At 45.0% G+C, this 20,152-nt stretch overlaps 1 protein-coding gene across 3 annotated transcripts in view; it reads left to right on the top strand.

Moving 5' to 3' along the window:
- The window catches only part of CNTN2 (contactin 2), a 77,067-nt gene that overhangs the window by 33,033 nt on the left and 23,882 nt on the right, over window positions 1-20,152 (top strand). For all 3 annotated transcript variants that reach the window (XM_053248180.1, XM_053248179.1, XM_053248181.1), the window contains 7 exons: window positions 6,873-7,014; window positions 9,207-9,382; window positions 12,750-12,845; window positions 13,838-14,047; window positions 16,798-16,897; window positions 17,655-17,830; window positions 19,534-19,670. In XM_053248180.1, the coding sequence (XP_053104155.1) occupies window positions 6,873-7,014; window positions 9,207-9,382; window positions 12,750-12,845; window positions 13,838-14,047; window positions 16,798-16,897; window positions 17,655-17,830; window positions 19,534-19,670 (1,037 nt within the window). The remainder of the gene's footprint in view (window positions 1-6,872; window positions 7,015-9,206; window positions 9,383-12,749; window positions 12,846-13,837; window positions 14,048-16,797; window positions 16,898-17,654; window positions 17,831-19,533; window positions 19,671-20,152) is intronic.

Genomic DNA, 20,152 nt, shown 5'->3' with positions numbered 1-20,152 from the left:
GCCACATATCAAACTTCTGTTTAAAAGGGCAGCTTAGAGATACATTCACCCCTCTACTGATTGCTCCGTTGTTCTTCTCTTCCCCACTGGTGATACATACTGCCCTTCAGTATTCCTCACTCCTCCTTGCTCCTTTCAGATGGCAGATATGACAATTAGAGAAGAAAATGCATGACCATGAGCATCTTAGAGCACCGCACTGCCTTAAGGCTTCACAGATCTCACAAACCCTTTTCAAAGACAGCAAGTCTTTCTATCACCTCTCCGCCCAACTCTTTCCCAAACCAAATGTTTGCTATTTTGGCATCTCACCCAGGCACCTTGAAACCTCCCATGCAAACTTGCCCAGTCTTCTTGCACTCTCTACGGTCAATACCTGACAGCTGCTGTTCATATCAGGCACAAACAGAAGAGGAGCATAGGGGGACACAGCCAGTGGATGCAGAGTTCGTGTGGAATTAAAAATTAGAGATTAGCCTGGTTTGCTCTCTGCTTCTTAAAAATACAAAACAAAAATCCCTTGATACCAGGAGCCAGGAACTTGAGGTTCAGCAAATAGGGCTTTTGAACACAAAATATCTTGCAATTATCATGCATTATTTATTGAATTCTGAGTGAGGTTCCCCCCACCCGTCATCACTGACATGACTCTGAGCCTTAAAGTACATTTGCTTTTAGCCACTGGAATGTCATTAGCTGATGACAATCTTCCTAAGCCTGTCTTGCATCCTCCTTGTTTTGTTACCCCATCAGTGTCAAGGACAAAGCCATTTCCAGCTGAGAAAGGATAAGCACGCCTCTTTCCAACTTGGAGAGCACACTAAGGATCTTGTCATTATTTTAATTAATCCAGAGATATATTACCAGCAAAGTGGCGTGTGGATGTTTGCAATAATCCAAAGGGGACAGAGCACACAAGCTGGTGTTGTGCACATGACCAATTCATATTTGGGCATTTACATGTTGGGAACTGACTGCCCCACACCACAAATCCCCAAACATGATGCTCCTGCCCCTGTAGTTTTACCTCTGCTGCTTCTACTGACCCCACTGTTATGCAGACTCATTTTAAAAAAAATTAAAGCACACACACACACTTGGAAATAAGGCAGACAGCAGTGGCAGGAGCAGCAGTGGTATGTGGCCAGGGGAACCATATAGGGGACAATGAGTGGGGTCAACAGTGGTATGCCTGCATGGTCTAGTAAAATGGTTCCAAGCCTGGGGTTCTCCCAATGTTGGTGAACTACAGCTTCCAGGTTGGGAACCATTGGTCTAGTAGTTAGAATGTCGGGAAAACCCAGGTTCAAATCCCCGTTTAGCTATGAAGCTCCCTGGATGACCCTGGGCCAGTGACTGTGTCTCAGCCTAGTATACCTCACAGGACTGGTGTGAGGATAAAATGAGTTGGAGAGCTTTCTTTGCCTTTCTTTCAAGAGGAAGATAGTAGTGTTATATAAGCCAGATAAGAGAGGACAGCAGGCAGCTTTGGACCAGCTTTGTTAGTCGATTTGGAAGTTCAGGTCTGAAATCTGAAGAAGAATGATGTGAGTTTTTCTTAGGGTTGCATGCACAATTCCATGTGCTGGTATTGAACTACACACGCACACACTCACACATGGTAAAGTGTGCCATTGAGTCGGTGTCGATTCTTGGTGACCAGAGTCCTGTGGTTGTTTTTGGTAGAGTACAGGAGAGGTTTACCATTGCCATATCCCACACAGTAGGAGATGATGCCTTTCAGCATCTTCCTTCAAGTCATTTCCCCAATGTGCCATTAGGTGGCTAGCATAGTATTAATTACTCAGACTGTACAGCATCTGCTTCTTGTTGTCTCCTTGTCTCAATCTTATTGACAAAACCTATTAAAGCTTCAGACAGATGATAGTGTTTGATTTGGAGAGGGGGGTTATAGAAAATTTGAAAGAGGAATTGCTTCTTGTGCATTCACTCCCCTTTTTTGCCTCTGGTTTTCCACAAGGAAAGGAGGGGTAGAATAAATCAAGAAATAAAAATTATTTGTTTCAAAAATCTGCAAAACCTGTTTGACAAATTCATGCCTAGATAGTAAGGGGATCTTAAGAGGCATGGAGCCATTCCAGAGCAGCCAGAAATTAAATATAGATAGCCCAATTAGTTTAACGTTATTGAAAAGTGAGCAGTTGTTTAGAACCCTAGAAGGAGGCTGTAGACTTAATTTTTTAAACAAAAGCTGAACATTGTGGGAACCTTCCCCACAACCACTCTTTCTAAATTCTTCTTATGTGTTAGATTGATATGCAGGGGTCAAGAAATGTTGGCTCAGTTCACCAGCCAGACAAAAATACCACTTTTCAGATGGTTGCTTGAGCTATGTTGGTACATTACTTATCAGGACCTTTTTTTCACCAGGCATCATTTTTACTTTATCTGTCTGTCTGTCTGTCTGTCTGTCTATCTATCACATTTGTACACCACCCCAAACTTTCATCTCTGGGCAGTTAACAATAGGATAAAACAAGTTAAAATATATACACAAATTTAAAACAATTTAAAAATCATCCACAAATTAAAACCTTAAAATTTTAAAGAACTGGAAAAGCTTGGGTGAAGAGGTGGGTTTTCAAAATGCTTTCTAAAAATTGTCAGAGATGGGGAGGATTGTATCTCAGTAGGGAGCGCATTCCACAGTCTTGGGGCTGCAACCGAGAAAGCCTGTCCCCGTGTGGCCACCAGCTGAGCTGGCGGCAACCAGAGATGGATCTCTCTGGATGACCTCAATGGGCGGTGGGGCTCATAATGAAGAAGCCGTTCTCTTAAATACTCAGGGCCTAAGCTATTTAGGGCTTTATGAGTTATGGGTAGCACTTTGTATTTTGCCCTGAAACCTACTGGCAGCCAGTGTAACTATGTCAACAAAGGAGTGATGTGGTCTCTCCGAGATGACCCAGAGACCAACCTGGCCACCACATTCTGTGCCAACTGAAGCTTCCGGACTATGTACAAAGGCAGCCCCACATAGAGCGCATTGCAGAAGTCAAGTCTGGAGGTTACCAACATATGTACCACTGTTCTGAGGTTGTTCATCTTAAGAAACGGACACAGCTGATGTATCTACTTGTCACAGACTAGTAGACTAGTGGATTTCCTGAGCCCTGTTTATATGCCATCTTTCTTGTATCATGGAGCTTAGGGGGACTTCCGTGGGGTTCCTAGGTGGAACCGAGTAGACCTTGACCTGCTTCACTTCAGCAAGGTGACTATTGGGTCCTTAGACTTTGCGCTGGCACTGTTTTCTCTACCAGCCAAGGTCACTTTCAGTGTTGGATCTTTGCTGAGAAGAAAAATCTTGGGGAAAGGGCCTCTAGGAGAGGTAAGCAGTAGGTGAGAAGAGGACTCTGCCATCCTCACAAATGTGCCTCTTTTGCTGTTAAAATTGGATACATGCACCCTTTCTACATAATTGGAGCATTTCATGTTGAAACACACAGAACTGCTGCTGTCACATCAAGCAGACACTCTTTTTTTTTTTTTTTTTTTTGCTGTGAGCTTATTTGTAAAATGAAGCATTGCCTACCAAAGTGGTTCTTATTTGCAAATGAGCAAAATCTTTGGGTGCAGGTAGAGAGAGCTGTAGAAATGAATTCAAACATAATAGCCCCATTAGAAGTATTTCCCAGAGGTCAGTATGTCAGACTTCACTGACTTCTCGCCACTGCATAATGTTCCTCTCTCTTCTTTTTTGATGTTAATGCTCTCACTGTTTTATGCCAGTGTGGTAACCGCAGCAGAAACCCTATTAAAACCAAGGCAGTGAGGAGAATCATTCCTTTCTTCCTGAAGCCAGAAAAGAATGCGCCTCATAAGTTTCAGAAACACAGGATATGACCTGATGTGCTTTGGTCATTGCTGGCTCCAAGTAAGAAATAAGCTGGTTACCACTGTATAGGGCAGCTGCAGTCCCTAAGAAGCTCTTTTAAACAGAAGTGTGATATGTGGCAATTAGCAGCTGATAATTGGCTGATGTCTCTAGGCAGCTGCTTGAACTAGCTTTGGGCATTAGTGGTGCCCCCTCCTTCTTTTGCATTAAATTCTGTGACAAAGCAGCACTCAAGAGTCTCCCTTCAAGCTCACTGGCTTCACCATCCAGTCTCATCATGCTGCAGAACACGCTAGCTGGGGGATGGGGGCTGACCGTCTGTTTCAGCGGGTAGAACAGTCTGTTTCAGCACAGCAGGACAAGGCTCAAGGCTCCGCGTTTGAATCTTGCCAACTGTTTCTCAGATTGCCTGGTTGCTGTTGGAGAGCTGCAATGCTTGTAACAGAAAACTGCCCTAATATTCAGATGCCAGTAAAGCAACTCTGTTTCCTGGTGGTGGTTGTCTTGGTTTTTTGTCCGTCCCCCCCCCCCCGATGTATTTTGTTTATTGAAGGGTAATATCGGAAGAGAGCTCACAGTATGCCCTTCAGTGGCTGACATACTGTGCAACAGTACGTCAGCCCAGTAACATGCACATTGCAAAAATTGGCAAATGTTACACAAGAGTAAGGGATGTTTCACAAGGGATGATCGGGAAGGCAGGGTTAAGCTTGTCTTTCCTGCAGATGATCCGGACTGGCCCCAGCCATGTCGTGCCACTGCACACACAATGCCCATGATGGCGACTGGTGCAGTGTTCTAGAGGCCGGGGAAATCCCACAATGCATTGCATGGTGAGCATGGGACATTGGGGCATTCCCCCATAAGACTGGTGCTCTCTGTTTCTGCGTGTGTTGCAAGCAGCCCGTGCTGACACACGATCCTGGAGTCTGGGTTAATGGTGCGCTCCAGGGTTCCCTCTAACAGGGATTCCCAGATGTTGATGACCACAACTCCCAGAATCTCCAGCTGCAATGGCTTTTGCTTGGGGATTATGGGAGTTGTAGTCAACAACATCTGGGAATCTCTGTTAGGGGGAACATGGGTGCGCTTGCTCCATTAACCCAGGCTAACTGGGTTTGGTGCTGCAGCACTGCCAGGATCCATGTGGATCCCAGTGGTTCTCACGGGCAGCCAAGTCCAGGCTTGGCTGCTCATGCTTGGCTAAGTGTCACTTCCAGTGGACTAACGCTTGTGTAACATCATTTGTGCAACTTGCATGCACGCAACATTACTGGGCTGGTGTACCCTTGAGTGGTATGTCAGCCAGTGTCATAGATGGTCCTGACATTTTCCTGGCTGTGCAACTGAAATTAGAGATGTGCATACTAGCGAATCAAATGCTGGTCCAGCTGCTAGTTTTTCCTTCACTTCATGCCCCTGGTGGCGCAGTGGTAAAACTGCCGCCCTGTAACCAGAAGGTTACAAGTTCGATCCTGACCAGGGGCTCAAGGTTGACTCAGCCTTCCATCCTTCCGAGGTCGGTAAAATGAGTACCCAGAATGTTGGGGGCAATATGCTAAATCATTGTAAACCGCTTAGAGAGCTCCGGCTATAGAGCGGTATATAAATGTAAGTGCTACTGCTAGTGCTATTGCTATGCGTCAGATAGATTGTCAATAATAACAACAACAACAACTGCATGAATATCCAAGCACTTATCACATTATGTATTTTCAAAGTGCAAAACTACTTTGGGGGTTGGGACAGGAGGTTTCTTGGTGGCATTGCAGGTGGAGGGGCAGCTAAGCCAGTTGACACCGTTGATAGATGTCTTCTGCTTACAGAACCATCCACCCCCACCCCGAGCTTGACCCTGAATTAAATGCAGTGGGAGTGCTTCCTTCCAGAGTGTCCATGCTCAGAATAAAGAACCATTGTCAATGAAATGCAAAAGGTTTTCTTTTAAGCTCTTCCATTTTAGGAGGACCCTGAAACCTGCCACAGGACATCCTTGAGTTGGAAGTGTGTATGCATACAAAAGCATGATGTACCTGTGTTCATTTTACAAGGCTCCTCAAATGCCTGGTATAGAAAGGAAGTGTACTGCTGTACCTGTGTTCCACATAGCATGTGAAATGATCTGTACCTTTGTACAAATCTGTACCTGTGTACACTGTACAAAACAATCCATCTCTTTAGGTAGCCATCCTCCTCTTCTGCCTGCTGAGTCCTGGTAGCCATAGCAGGTATCGGAGGAAGGTGGGCAAAAGGAGGCACAGGGTGGGTGATACAACTGCTGCATCCTGCAGTTGGTGACTCAGAGTATTTAAATGTGTTGGCACCATCTCTGAGCAAGGACCTACCTAAGATCCTCAACTAGCCAGCAGTTCAGGCCCTTTCACGTGGGAGTTCCAAGTAACTAAAAGGGCCATTTTAAGGCTAATTTAATATCTCTCTCTCTCTCTCTCTCTCTCTCTCTCTCTCTCCCCCTCCCAGGCGTACCCATCACGAATCCCATTGCGTGGCAGCTCTCGAGTTCGTGAGCAGCTGCCGGATAGTGACAGGGAGGGGCAGGAGGGAAGAAAATGGCAGCAGCCAGGCCAGGGGCCTGGTGGCGGGGGAAAGACGGCAGTAGCCAGTGGATGGGCAGAGAAAACGGTGGGGGCAGGCAGAAGAAGGCGGCGGAGGCTGGGTGGGAAGAAAACAACGGCGGTGGAGGCTGGCGAAACGGCAGGGGGAAACGGCGGCGGGAGGCGGGGAAGCAGCAGCAAACTAGAGGCACAGATGCTCTGTGCCTGGCCCAGCTAGTTCAATGGAAGTTCAATAGGTGTTAGTTGCTTTCTTCAGGAGGCAGCAAGTAGGTAAAGTAATATGCTGACAGAGGCTTTGAGTTTCACAACACTTCTATTTGCTGAAGGGTACTAATGGCTGAAAAGTACAGCAGTCCTTTTAACCATGAGCCTACTTCTGATACTGTTCCAGATTCATTCACAGTCTGAGCATTTCATGTCCCTTTTGCTTTCTCTTGCAGTATGGGGGCCAGCAGTCAGCACAAGGAACTATGGGCCAGTTTTTGAAGAACAACCACGCAACATACTTTTCCCAGAAGGGTCAACAGAGGAGCAGATATTGCTGGTCTGTCACGCACGAGCCAGCCCTCCTGCAACCTACAAGTAAGATTATTTTTACAAATTACATTTGTTTTCCACTTTTCTTCCATTCAGACACTAACCACACCTAGACCTGCTTAGCTTCAGCAACATATCAACTACCCTCTGACTATTACTGCAATGGTGTCTTTATTTCATGGCACGTCTGTGGATGCCATCTTCCCAAGGGTATGAAATCTACTTGTCTTTTTATTTGTGTACATCCTGCATAGCACTACTGAGCATGGGGCATGATGCAGCCAGAGCCAAGCATTTTATGTGACATTGAATTGTTAAGCATATACTGGAAGTAAAGTAAAGTTGTGCTTTCAAGTCGGTATCGACTCCTGGCAACCACAGAGCCATGTGGTATTCTTTGGTAGAATACAGGAGAGGTTTACCATTGCCTTCTCCCGCACAGTAAGAGATTATGCCTTTCAGCATCTTCCTAAATCACTGCTGCCCGATATAGGTGTCTGGGAAACATACCAGCGGGGATTCAAACCAGCAACCTCTTGCTCCCTAGGCAGGTTGCTTCCCCACTGCACCACAGACTTTAATCTCTCCCGTTGACCTCAGTGGGACTTCAGTGTGCTTAACCTTGGCTGGATCAGGCCCAGTGGTTTAAATCCTCTTGAGCTCAAACATCAGTTTGCTGTGCTATGAATCTAGAATTTTAGATTTAAAAATCCCAAGTGCTACGTTCAGGGAATCTGAATCCCATAAAATGCAATAATCCTGTTGGAAAAATCTTATATAAAATGTGCCTTACTACATCATATATTAATTACTGTATGTAATTATTTATATTAATAAACAGTTTTTACAAATCTATTCATTTTGATTTGGCTGTTTTGGTTTTTTTTAGTTCCACCACCCTTAGAATTGGGATTTCATATTCCGTATTTTTTTATCACAGATTGAGTAACAGATTTATTTTTGTAAAATTTGGTGTGCCTTGAAAATAAATTGTGCAAAATCCAAGTACTAAGACTTATGGGGCAATCAGATTCTACATTAAGGACCATATAATATTATTATATGATCATGAGTACTCTGTTTGTACATGCATGTGGACATGCTTGCAGGATTAGGGTCATAGGGGTTATCATAGGAAGCTGCTTTATATTGACTCAAATCATTGGTACATCCAGCTCAGTATTCTGATTGGCACCAGGGCGCTTTCCAGATTAGCCGCTCAACAGTGGCAAAAGGTTTCGGTTCAGGCAAATCACATTCAAAACGTAAATAGCAATGCGCCTAGCAGGGGGAGCAGTCTCGCGAAAATGATCAACCCGAAAAAACGGCAACTCTTTTACGCTGGATATACAGCATTATAGCACTATATCGCAGCGATTAAATTTGAAACAAGGCATTGGAAATATGAACGGCACCCTGCTGTCAGCGTAGGGACGGCAGTGTCACAACACAGGAAGTGTGGAAGCACACTTCAGAGGTACGTCATGATGCCGTTGCAGGGTCTGATCTGGAAAGCACCCAGCTCTCCAGGGTTTTAGTCTTCAGATAAGGGTCTTTCCCAGCAATGTCTGAACCTCGGGCCTTCTACATGTGAAGCACATGCTCAACCACTGAGCTGTGGCCCCTGGAGGCACACAACAATAGCAATGTCCAGTGTGTGTCATATACCAGGATGGCTGTTTTTCCGTATGGCTATTGGTATGGCTCAAAAGAGAAAGTAAGGGTTGATTTCAAAGTGGGTTTAGGGTAAGAAACAGCACAAAGTCCCTTAAGACATGAACAGGAACCAAGGAGCAAATAGAGAGAAAGTGGTTCAGAAGACTAGATCTAGGAAGCAGGAAGTGCTGTATTGACTCTAGCTACAGAATTTATACCAGGAATAGCCAAGTTCCATCAGGGCTGTTGACAAGTCCTAATGAGTGATATGCTTCCTGGTGCAATAAAATACAGTCCAAAGGGGCTTATCTCCTTACACTTAAGTTTCTAAAATAATTCTTGAGGCTGAGATGTTCTTTCGTTTTAGAGACATGCAGCTATTACTCATCCTGTTTGCTGTTTAGTTTTTATCTACTGAGATACTATTCACAGTTCAGCCACTGCCCTACAATAGGCCCTATTGAGAGTTTGTGTGCATCATAAATGCCAATGTGCATTATTAGTATTCCGTGCAGGGTCCATGTGCAGCTGTGATTCCTCTGTTCTGTCCTCTCCCCACCCAAATCCCATTGTCTTGGCAGGTGGAAGAAGAATGGCACAGAGATCAAAATGGAGCCAGACTCCCGTTACAGGTTGAATGGGGGAAACCTGGTGATAAGCAACCCAGTGAAAGCCAAAGATACAGGATCATACCAGTGTGTGGCCTCCAACTCCGTGGGCACTGTTCTCAGCAGAGAAGCTTTTGTTCGTTTTGGCTGTAAGTCACCTGTTTAGTTGGATTGGACTTTCTGCAGTTAATTCGGGTCAGGAAGAGCAGCAAGACGAGAGCTATGCTAGATGCTATGGCAGCCGAAGCTCCCTGCAGCACCACTGACCCAGCCAAAAAACCAACACTTCTTGGGCAGGCCTGAGGTGCCTACATGGATGTGCCCTCTGGAATTATATAAGCTGCTCTTGAGGGCCGGCTCAGTAGAGAGAGTGAATAACAGGAGGAGTCCAAAGGTTTGAGGGAGCTTAATCGCCTATAACCCAATTCAGACATGTTGTATGGGTGTACAAATGGCTGTACACCCTTACATGTTTTTGTGTGAGTGACTGTGTCTGCATTCATTTTAAAAGTGAACGTGTGTATAAGCCACTCAAGTGAATGGTACAGATGGGATGTGCACTGTTGCACCTGGGTTCTTTAGCTGTATTTGTGTGCACTGTACACTCGTTACACGAGTGTTGAACGTAACTTGTGGAATGGGCTATCCTTTCCATTTATCCGGGGCAGGGGAGGGAACTGTGGAGGTGGGGGACTGTGGAGGTCAAACAAAGAGAGAAACACCTGTGAAGAGGTGAATCTCTAGCACTGCCTTGCCGTAAGGAATGGATGAGGTCTCTGGTGCTTTTTGAGCTTGGGTAATGATCTCTGACCCAGACACCCACACACATCCCATGTATTTCTGGTATATATGAAGACTGGATGACCTATGAGCTGAGAACCAGGATGTATTAAAACTGATCTCTTTCTAAGCAAGAGAGTGCTTTGGTGGTGCAGTGGAAGCTTCAAGCACGATCAGGCAGTTATCTGAGAGAAAGCTTTTTAAAATTATTTTTTGTAGGTATACTTCCTGTACCATCAGCATACACGGTGCCTTAACAGATTTACATAAGCAATATAGGTCCTTTATCTCAGCAGGGCTGCAACCTTAAACAGAGAGTGAGAAAACTATTGGGAAGAGGAGAAAAGAATAAGAAAGGGAGAATGTGGACAAATTGTACCACAAGGCTAGTATGATACTAAAGACAGGAGCTGTTTTGATGTGTACATGGGTGGGAGAGGGTCACATAATTCTTAAGCACATGATCCTGAACACACTGAGAGGGTCTAGGAACTTCCATTGTTTCAGAATGGGGCAGCCTGGTTGTTAACTGGTGTCAACCAACAGAGAGCATATTATACAGGTTGAGTATCCCTTATCCCTTGAGTATCCCTTCTGCTTGGGACCAGAAGTGTTCCGGATTTTGGATTTTTCCAGATTTTGGAATATTTGCATAATGAGATACCTTGGGCATGGGATCCAGAGCATCAGAGCAGTCGCCAAACTGAGCAGGGAGTGGGGGGGGGGCTTTCCCTTTTCCCTCTAGCACCAAAGCGAGAACATCAAAAACATTAAAAAGCTTCACAATAAAAACAGAGCCGCAACCAGAGAGAATTACAGACAAAACCCTGTCACTAACAGTTTTCTGAAATAAGTAAGTTTTGACTGCATGTTTAAAAGCAACAAAATTGGGAATCTGCGAGCGAGTGAGCTGAGGCGTTTTGTTTTTTTGTTTTTGTTATGGCGTGGTGTCCAGATTTTGGAGCATTCCGGATTTCGGATGTCCAGACAAGGGATACTCAACCTGTACCAATTTTGAAGGAACTCTACTAGTGTCCAGTTACTTTCCAGACTGAATTCAAGTCCAGTTTTCAGTTTTTAAAGTCCTGCATAGACTAGGTTTCTTGCAGCTGGGCATGATGGAAGTTGTAATCTAACAGCAGTTGGAAAGCCTCAGATTGGCTGCCCTTGACATAGGTTACAAAATCTCACTCAACTGTGTGTATTTTAGCCTTCTGCAGTGAGGTTGGCAAGTGTGAGAGGTAGGCTTTTTTTGGTGGTGGCACCCACTCTGTGGAATTTAGGACCTAGGAAGTCTCATTAACTCCAGGGCTCCATACTGTCTCCAGTGCTTTTTAACATCTAGATGTAACAGCTGAGAGAGATCATCAGAGATTTGGTGTTATCAGTGTGCTGATGACACGTGAATATATTTCAATATCAACAGAGAATCCAAGTATTATATGTTAATATTTTAATATAATACTAATAATGAAACTATGTATTTGAAACCTATCCTGGCTACATTAAATATAGTTAATCAAAGTCAATTAAAAATATCAATATATCACAAGAAAGTTCATGAAAAATGAACAATAAGATATCATAATAGTGATCACTATATATCCGATTAAGAAAATTAGATCCACTGATTCATTTCCAAAATATCATACTGCTAATGGATGGGAGAAGAATATTTCTGTGTGATTGCAGTATCACGTATTGATTGAGAGACGAAATATCCAGTCCATCTTGTAATTTTGCCAAACGTGTTTCGACTAACCTCAGCCTTCTTCTGTGGCAATTATCAAAGAATCCTCACTTTTACTACTAGTCTCCAGTTCCGTTGTGGGGATTAAATTGGCAACATCTTCTCCCTTCAAAGTATACAAATATAATAAAATAAATAAATTAAATTCAATCATGGCTTTTGAAAAGACTGCAAAAGGGTGCTTTTAAGTCCAACTAATGTGCTTGTTTTTATCTCTGTGTTTATGTTTGCTGCTGCTGAAGTGTTTTATTGTTTCACATTGTAATGTTTCTGTATTTTAACCTTGTTTTTATTTTATATTTATTGTAAACTACTTTGAGAGGCCATAGGGACAAAATGGCAGGATATAAATGTGGGGGGAAATAGCTAAATAAAAATGCAGATATGGAGAGGTAGTATTGGCTTATCTAGTTCATTTATGACAGACTCTCTTTGAAGACTGTCCTTGATAGGGATTTGCGAACCAGCTCAAACCTGGTCATGACCCCGGCCATGCAAATAGCCAGGGTGCATGCACGGCAGCCTCCAAAATGGCTGCCGCCACTGGAGAAAGGGCTGAACAGCCCTTAGAGGACTGGGAGGAGAGGGAAGCAGGGAGAGAGGGAGACTCTGGAGACCCTGCCACAGCAGCACCCCCTGAGGTCACCAGACCCAAGAATGAGTGTTTATTTTTTTTTAAACCACATTAGAACCCCCAAACTGGCTTGAATTCAAGCCCGGGAGGGCGTTGTTCAGAGGCACAAAACCGAACATGCCCGGTTTGGTTTGAGTCTGGTTCAGACTTGAACCAAACTGGGCAAATCGGTTTTGTGCACACCCCTAGTCCTTGATCATCATTTGCTGTAACTTCCTCTTTGTGATTTCCTTGATGAAAGGATTACCTCTAATTGGCAAGTTGCCTCCCAGAGCAAAATGAGATATAATTTTTAAGAAGTTTTGGCCTCCACACCTCATGTTTCATTACCTCCATTCATTTTCATGTTTAGTTTTGCAGGAATTCTCTACAGAAGAGCGACACCCAGTGAGGGTTACAGAGGGCCGGGGGGTGATGTTTTCTTGCAACCCACCCTTGCATTACCCAGGTGAGGCAATAATAATGAATTAGTTGTGGGCGTTGGAAAACTACTACTACCTTTTTTCTTTAAAATAGCATATTTCTAGTGTTATGATTGTGCTGATAACCTTGAAATTGTATACCAAATATAGATTTTCATGCTTACTGGAATGTGCAATGAACCAATAAAAGAATTCATCCCAAGAAGAGCTTGTGCGATCTTTAATTTTGTGAGCATGTATTCTGAAACTGTCATAACACTTGGATGTGGACTATCAAACTTGCTGCTCAAAAATGTACATCTTTCAATCTTTCAATTTATGTGAATATTGTAATGTGAATGTTCTATAGAAGGGCTTAAATATGTTCTTGGCTATTTTTACAAAGCCTATCTATGTTAGTTAGTTAGTTAGTTAGTTAGTTAGTTAGTTCAATTTCTATACCACTTTTCATAAAACATATCCCAATGCAGTTCACAAAAATTAAAAGGCAATAAAACTCAATTTGTTTTTTTCAAGGTCAACTTTAGCTTGCATCCCACAGGTTTTGATGACTGAGGTTGCATAGCAGTGTGTGAGAGAGAACTAAATGAGAACAATCTTTTGTGGGGGAAGAAAAGGATTTCTAGGGTGAAAATATTTGAGAACTTCTGATCTAGAAAACATGGAGCTGTTAATATTTCAGCCCATAAGCTCTGGTATGAAAAGCTGAGGGTAGCATGCAAAGTACTAAAGAAAAATCAGGCCTGAAGTTGTCTTGTAATTTGAAGGCAGCATTGGGTCAGCTCTTTACAAATGATGTGGGAGAATTATGTATCTCCTCTAGAATAACAAGAAATATGCTCATGTTTGTGTCTCCTTTGGCCAGTATATCAGACCAGTGGTACAAAATCAGTGAACGGAGAGCAGTCATGTGTCTCAGTCTGGGAAATAGCCTACTGAGGTCAGCCTCCTAGAGTCTCAGTGACACAGAGGAGCCAGTGTTTCACTCACTCACTCTCTTTCTCTCTCTTGCACACAGGACTCGCTTACCGCTGGTTTGTGAATGAGTTTCCCAACTTCGTCCCAGCAGATGGAAGGCGCTTCATCTCCCAGACAACTGGAAACCTTTACATTGCCAAGACAGAGGCCTCTGATCTAGGCAACTATTCCTGCTTTGTCACCGGCCACATTGACTCCATCATAAAGAGTGTTTTTAGCACATCTTCTCAGCTCACCCTTGTTGGAGGAGGTCAGTGCATCAGGGATACAAACACCTGGGCACCAGCTAAACAGATGCTTTTGAGAGATGCCCTAGGAGGGCCAGCTCTGGCTGGACATGTCCTTAAAGCAGACCTGCACATCTTCTTATCTGCCAAGCCAAACATAGCTCATCAACCATGTATTGTGTCCTGAGGGATGCAAAAACAGGTGTATTGTCCAACTCCTAGGCCACCACTAGGCTGGTGGACTACATTTGGCTTGGTGCGTCACAAGTTGTGTCACCCTGTCCTAAAGTTCTCATCATTTAATGTAATAGCTCTAATGTAGAACCTTCCTTTTCTCACACTGTGTGTGTCTCAAGACCAAACTAAATGTGATTATCTCAAGCCATGTGTATTCACATGCCTGGCCCATTGATAAAGAAAGCATGGAAGTAAGAAAGGTCTGGAGCTTTTGCATGAAATGGAGCATGTGGGTATGGGGAGTGAAACCATTTTTCCTCCCCCACTTTATAGCCTCCTCCTCAGCAATTGGGCCACTACATTTTAGACCAGCCAAGCCTCCCAGACAGTTTTTAAAGGCAGTTCCACATAGCACACACTGCAGTAATCCAGACATGATATCCCCAAGGCACATGTCATTGGAACAGAGGAAACTGCCTTATACTGAGTCAGACCCTTGGTCCATCTAGCTCAGTATTGTCTATACAGACTGACTGGAAGTGGCTTCTCCAAGGTGGCAGGCAGGAGTCTCTCTCTTTCTCAGCCCTATCTTGGAGATGCCAGGGAGGGAACTTGGACCCTTCTGCATGCAAGCATGCAGATGCTCTTCACAGAGTGGCCCCATTCCCTAAGGGGAATACAATACTCATACATGTCTCCCATTCAAATGCAAACTAGGGCAGACCCTGCTTAGCAAAGGAGACAATTTATGCTTGAAACTGCAAGATAGGCTCTCCTCTACATACTGACACATGACAGTAGCCAGATCAACCTATCCAGGACCAGGTATAGTGTGCACAGCAACTGAAGTTTTACAAAGGCACTCCTGGGCATCCAGGCTCAAAACTGGCTGCTGAGGCATCTCACACTTGTGCTTTCAAGGAGAGTGCTACCTAGCCCAGGCTGAACCCTTATGTCCAAATCAACAGTTCTGCTAACAAGGAGCACCACTGTCTTGTCTGGCTGCATCTGGTCCATTCCTGCTCCTGGAAACTTTGCCTCTACACTCTTCTCATGTGGACTTTTGGTTCTAATCCTCAGCATTTATAGAGCTCTTTAGACCAGGGCTGCCCAACTTCAGCAGCTATTGAACTACAACTCCCATCATCCCTGACTGTTGGCCACTGGGGCTGATGGGAGTTGTAGTCCAACAGTTGGAGGGCCAAAGTTGTACACTCCTGCTTTAGCGTGTTCAAAGTATTTCATGTACATTATTTCTATAACCTTTTAAACAGCCTTGTTAGGCGAGTATTGTTGTTATCCCTGTATTGCAGCTGGGGGACTGAGGGTGGGAGATAGTAACTTTCCTATCTAGACAGTTAAGAACATAAGAACAGCCCTGCTGGATCGGACCCAAGGCCCATCTAGTCCAGCATCCTGCATTACACAGTGACCCACCAGATGCCTCTGAGGAGCCCAGAGGCAAGAGCTGAGGGCATGCCCTCTCTCCTGCTGTTTCTCCCCCGTAGAGATGTGCATGTACTGATGTTCAGACGGTTTGGGGTGGTGGTGTTAGCTTTAAGGAGCAGGGAGGGTGCCATTTCCCCCACTGGCACTGCTGCCAAAACCCCTGGCGTGGGGCTTCTGCATACCTCCTTGCAGCCCCAGTGAGCGTCAAGCTGGAAGTGCCTGACGTATGTGGGTCGGGCACTTCAGGTTTGACACTGACCAGGGCTGCAAGGAGGTATACAGCAGCCCCGTGCCCGCGGTCATGGCGGTGGTGCTGGCGGGCGAAACACAGCGGGGGGTGGGTAAGGGCACCCTCCCTGCTCCATAAAGGTAACCCCCTCCCCTGCGGCCCAACCGGTTCGTGCACATCCCTAGTCCCCTGCACCTGTTATTTAGAGGCATCTTGCCTCTGAGGCAGGAGGTGGCATAAAGCCCTCACACTAGTAGCCATTGATAGACCGGTCCTCTATGAATTTATCTAAACCCCTCTTAAAGCCATCCAGGCTGTTGCTGTCAGCCCATCTTGTGGCAGAGAATTCCATTGGTTAAGTGTGTGGAAAAAGTGCTTTCTTTTGTCAGTCCTAAACCTCTTGACAATCAGTTTCATGGGATGACCCTTGGTTCTAATGTTATGCAAGAGGGAGAAAAATGTCTCTCGACCAACTTTCTCCACACCGTGCATGATTTTATAGACCTCTAACATGTCTTCCCTCAATCGCCTTTTTTTCCTCAATTAAAAAGCCTCAGGGGTTGTAGCCTTGACTCGTAAGGAAGGTGCTCTAGGCCCCTGATAATCTTGGTTGCCCTCTTTCGCACCTTTTCATAACAGAAGTCTGAGCTGAACCTGGAGCTTCCTGGGTTATAGTTCTTTACAGCCATACCAGTGTGGGGACATGCCCATGTAGAAGCAGCAACCACTTTGCTCCAGTAATGGAACACTGAAACACTGTTAGAAAGAAGTAAATGCTTCAGTTACCTCCTTGAGTCTGAAACTGATACTTCTTAGGAGGTCAAAGATTCCAAAGATCTTTTGCTTTGCAGTGTCCTGTGTGGGTGGCTTCAACCCCCATGGCTCCTGACCCCTTGCAATCTCCTCTCTGTTTCACAGATTCCAGACAGCACGCCCCAAGCATTCAAGCCAAGTTTCCTTCTGACACTTACGCTCTGGCTGGGCAGCTGGTGGCTTTGGAGTGCTTTGCCTTTGGGAAGTGAGTAGTTCTGTCAGTTTCATTTAGTGTGGTGTTGGTGACAACAGATAAGTTGCAGGCCAGTGGAATGATGAGTTTGGTAAAGAAGACTCTGCTTCCAAATGCAGGATGGAAGGAGTGAAAATAACAGAGAACCCTTGCCCTGCAAATAGTTTAAGTTTCATCCCACACTGGCTAGAACGTACGCACGCCTACATTTGGTACAGCCCCTCTATCCATCTGCTGCAGAGTGATTGATCTGAGCTGGTGAACCAGACAATGTTGTCCTGTGTTGTGAACTATATTTTTTATCATGCAAATACTATTTTCTCTAAATACTGTGACAACCTTTGCCTTAGCCCTGGAATAGGGAGAGTAATAAATAAAAGTGCCTCTGATCATGTACAAAATCCACACCAGTCAGTAACTGCAGACAGCCACCCACTATCTTGGATTGTGGGGGAAGGGTTTTTTTTAGTTTAGGGGATTTTAGGATGTGCTTTCTAGGCATGCTTGAATGCCAGCCGGTTTCTTGTTTTTGCAAATTAAGCCTTTGCTTGAAAGGTATAAGGAAATGGTGCTTAACTTGGGCAATGAGGAAAATTTGGATAATTATTGAAACCTGAGAGAGGTTGCTCACACTGAGGACTATTTGAGATGTGTGGACTGGAAAGGGGAAGATCAGCAGTGCATTAAACTGTGGCATTTTAAAAAAAAATCTGTTTTGTTGGATCTGAGGTTTGCAGTGCCTTTAACGGAGGTTTCTTCTGTAATCTAGCCCCATCCCTCAAATAAAATGGCGGAAGTTGGAGGATGGCCAGTCTTCCAAGTGGATTGCAGCTGAGCCCCTCCTGCAGTTCAAGGAGATTGGTTTTGAAGACGAGGGCACTTATGAGTGTGTAGCCAAGAATGTCCAAGGAACAGACTCCTCTCGGGGCCGCATCATCATCCAAGGTAAAGCACTTGGCAGGTTTGTTCACTGCATGCAATCTTTGGTTTTGTTTCTCTTCTGCCTCTCCTTGGAATGCTCAGGGCAGCATACATGGGGCTTCCAGGCATCTCTCTCCCATCTAGGCAATAATTAGATGCACAGGAACATAGGAAGCTGCCATATACTGAGTCAGACCATTGGTCTATCTAGCTCAGTATTGTCTTCACAGACTGGCAGCTACTTACCTTCAGCAGTACTGCAGCACAGAGTTTTCCAGGGCCATTCCCTTGGACACTGAACTGAAGACAAAGACGGGGCCCAGATAGTCCAATCAGGACCCACTTGGACCTAGCCCTCTTTTGAACACAAGTCAGCAGTGTAATGCTGCTGCTAAAAAAGTGAATGTAATCTTAGGCTGCATTAATAGAAGCATAATGTCCAAATCATGAGAAATAACCCTTCCACTCTATCCTGTGCTGCTTAACCCTCACTTGGAATACTGTGTCCAGTCCTGGGCTCCATATTCTAGGAAGGTTGTAGATAAACTGGAGCAGATTCAGAGGAGAGCAGCAAAGATGGTAAGGGGTCTGAAAGCCCCATCCTATGTGGACTGGTTGAGCTGTTACTTAGAAGAAGGAGCGGGCTTTGTTTTCTGTTGCTCCTGAGGCAGGACTAGAGCCAGTGGGTTGAAATAACAAGGAAGAAGTTTCAGGCTAGACGTTAGGAAGAGTGTCCTAACCGTAAGAGCTGTTCAGCAATGGAACAGTCTGCCTCGCACAGTGATACTCTCTCTTTCGCTGGAGGTTTTCGAGAGGCTGAACAGCCGTCTGACAGAGATGCTCTAGCAGTTTCCACAACTGAGTAGAGGGTTACACTAGAAGATCTTCAAGGTCCCTTTCAGCCAGGGGCGTAGGAACCGTGGAGCAAGGGAGGGACATTTGTCCCCTGGCTGCCAGTCAGGGGGGTGGGTACCAGGGCACCCCCTTGCCCCCTCCCACACCCAGTTGGTGAATGAAACGCTCACTGGATGGAAGTGCGAGGCATACCCTTCTCCTCCCTAGCTAGTGTTTCACTGAAACACTGGCTGTGCTATGGTGGAAAGCCCAGCCAGCCAGTGTTTTCAATAAAACACTGACTGGAGAGGGATGGGAGTGGGTCCAAACAGACCCTTTCCTTGGCATTGGCCCTGCCCTCTGCTTCTGACATCAGATGCAGGGGGCAGGGCCAATTACGAGGATGGAGCCTGTCAGCCCCAGCAGAGCTTCCCTTCCCCAGTCTGATGGGCCCCATCCTTGGCATTGGCCCTGCCCCCTTGTGTCTTACGTCAGATGCAGGGGACTTAGTACTCCAGTCGCAGCCAAGCTCCCTATGCCCCTGCTTCCAGCTCTCAATTCTATTATTCTAAATGCTTTTCTTATTTCTCAGATAATGGGTAGGATGGGTGAAAAATAAGGGGTTCTCGAAAAGAACGACCTTAGTGCAAAAGATGAAAGACTATGCAGGACTCAGGGATGAAACGCTTTCTGCAAATCTGAGTGAGCCACAAACTTATGGCAAGAGAATTTTGTCCCATTACATTTTGTTTTGTTTTGAGCAGCCTTTTATCCAGGTCTTGGAAATGAAATATATTGCAGTGGCATTACATGCTACAACCAATTGCCCTCATGTGGAACTCTGCTTTTGGCTTGAAATTCACAGATCTCCTTCCTCTTCTCTTCCTTTCTAGCTCAGCCAGAATGGCTAAAGGTCATCGCAGACAAAGAGGCTGACCTTGGATCAAATCTCCATTGGAGCTGTGCTGCAGCTGGCAAGCCACGGCCTACGATAAGATGGCTACGGAACGGACAGCCATTAACTTCTCAGGTATCCCATCTATCACTGACAAGTGACAGTGATGGCTTTACTATTGCTGTGCCCTTTGTCTTGACCTACTGAAGACTATGGTAATCTAATAGAGCCTATCTAAAAGAGCTGTGCAGATTAATTTTTTCTATCATGTACTCATAAACAGATGGGACTGAGATGCATTGTCCCCTGGATACTTTTAAAATCTCAGTTACAGTATTAGTGATTCTGTTTATATTCTGAATAAAATAGCAGATTTAAATGAGAAACTGAGTATCCTTCTAGCAAGCTTAATGGTAGGTCATCTGCTGTTCCAAGATGACGACATTGAATAAGTATAGGTTTCCCAGTATTTCTGTTACTGCACTAACCATACCAAAGGAGCTCTACTAATCTTAGGTATGCCTGTGGAACGGTGTTTGCAACCTGGGGCATGATAGAGTGTGCCACACAGATATATTGTCTTCATGTACGCAGAGGAGGACTCTGCTGGGAACATC

This window comes from Hemicordylus capensis, chromosome 4, assembly GCF_027244095.1.
Source record: "Hemicordylus capensis ecotype Gifberg chromosome 4, rHemCap1.1.pri, whole genome shotgun sequence".
Classification (NCBI taxonomy): Eukaryota; Metazoa; Chordata; class Lepidosauria; order Squamata; family Cordylidae; genus Hemicordylus; species Hemicordylus capensis.
Note: the sequence above shows the minus strand (reverse complement) of the source record. Positions and strands in the feature narration are given on the sequence as shown.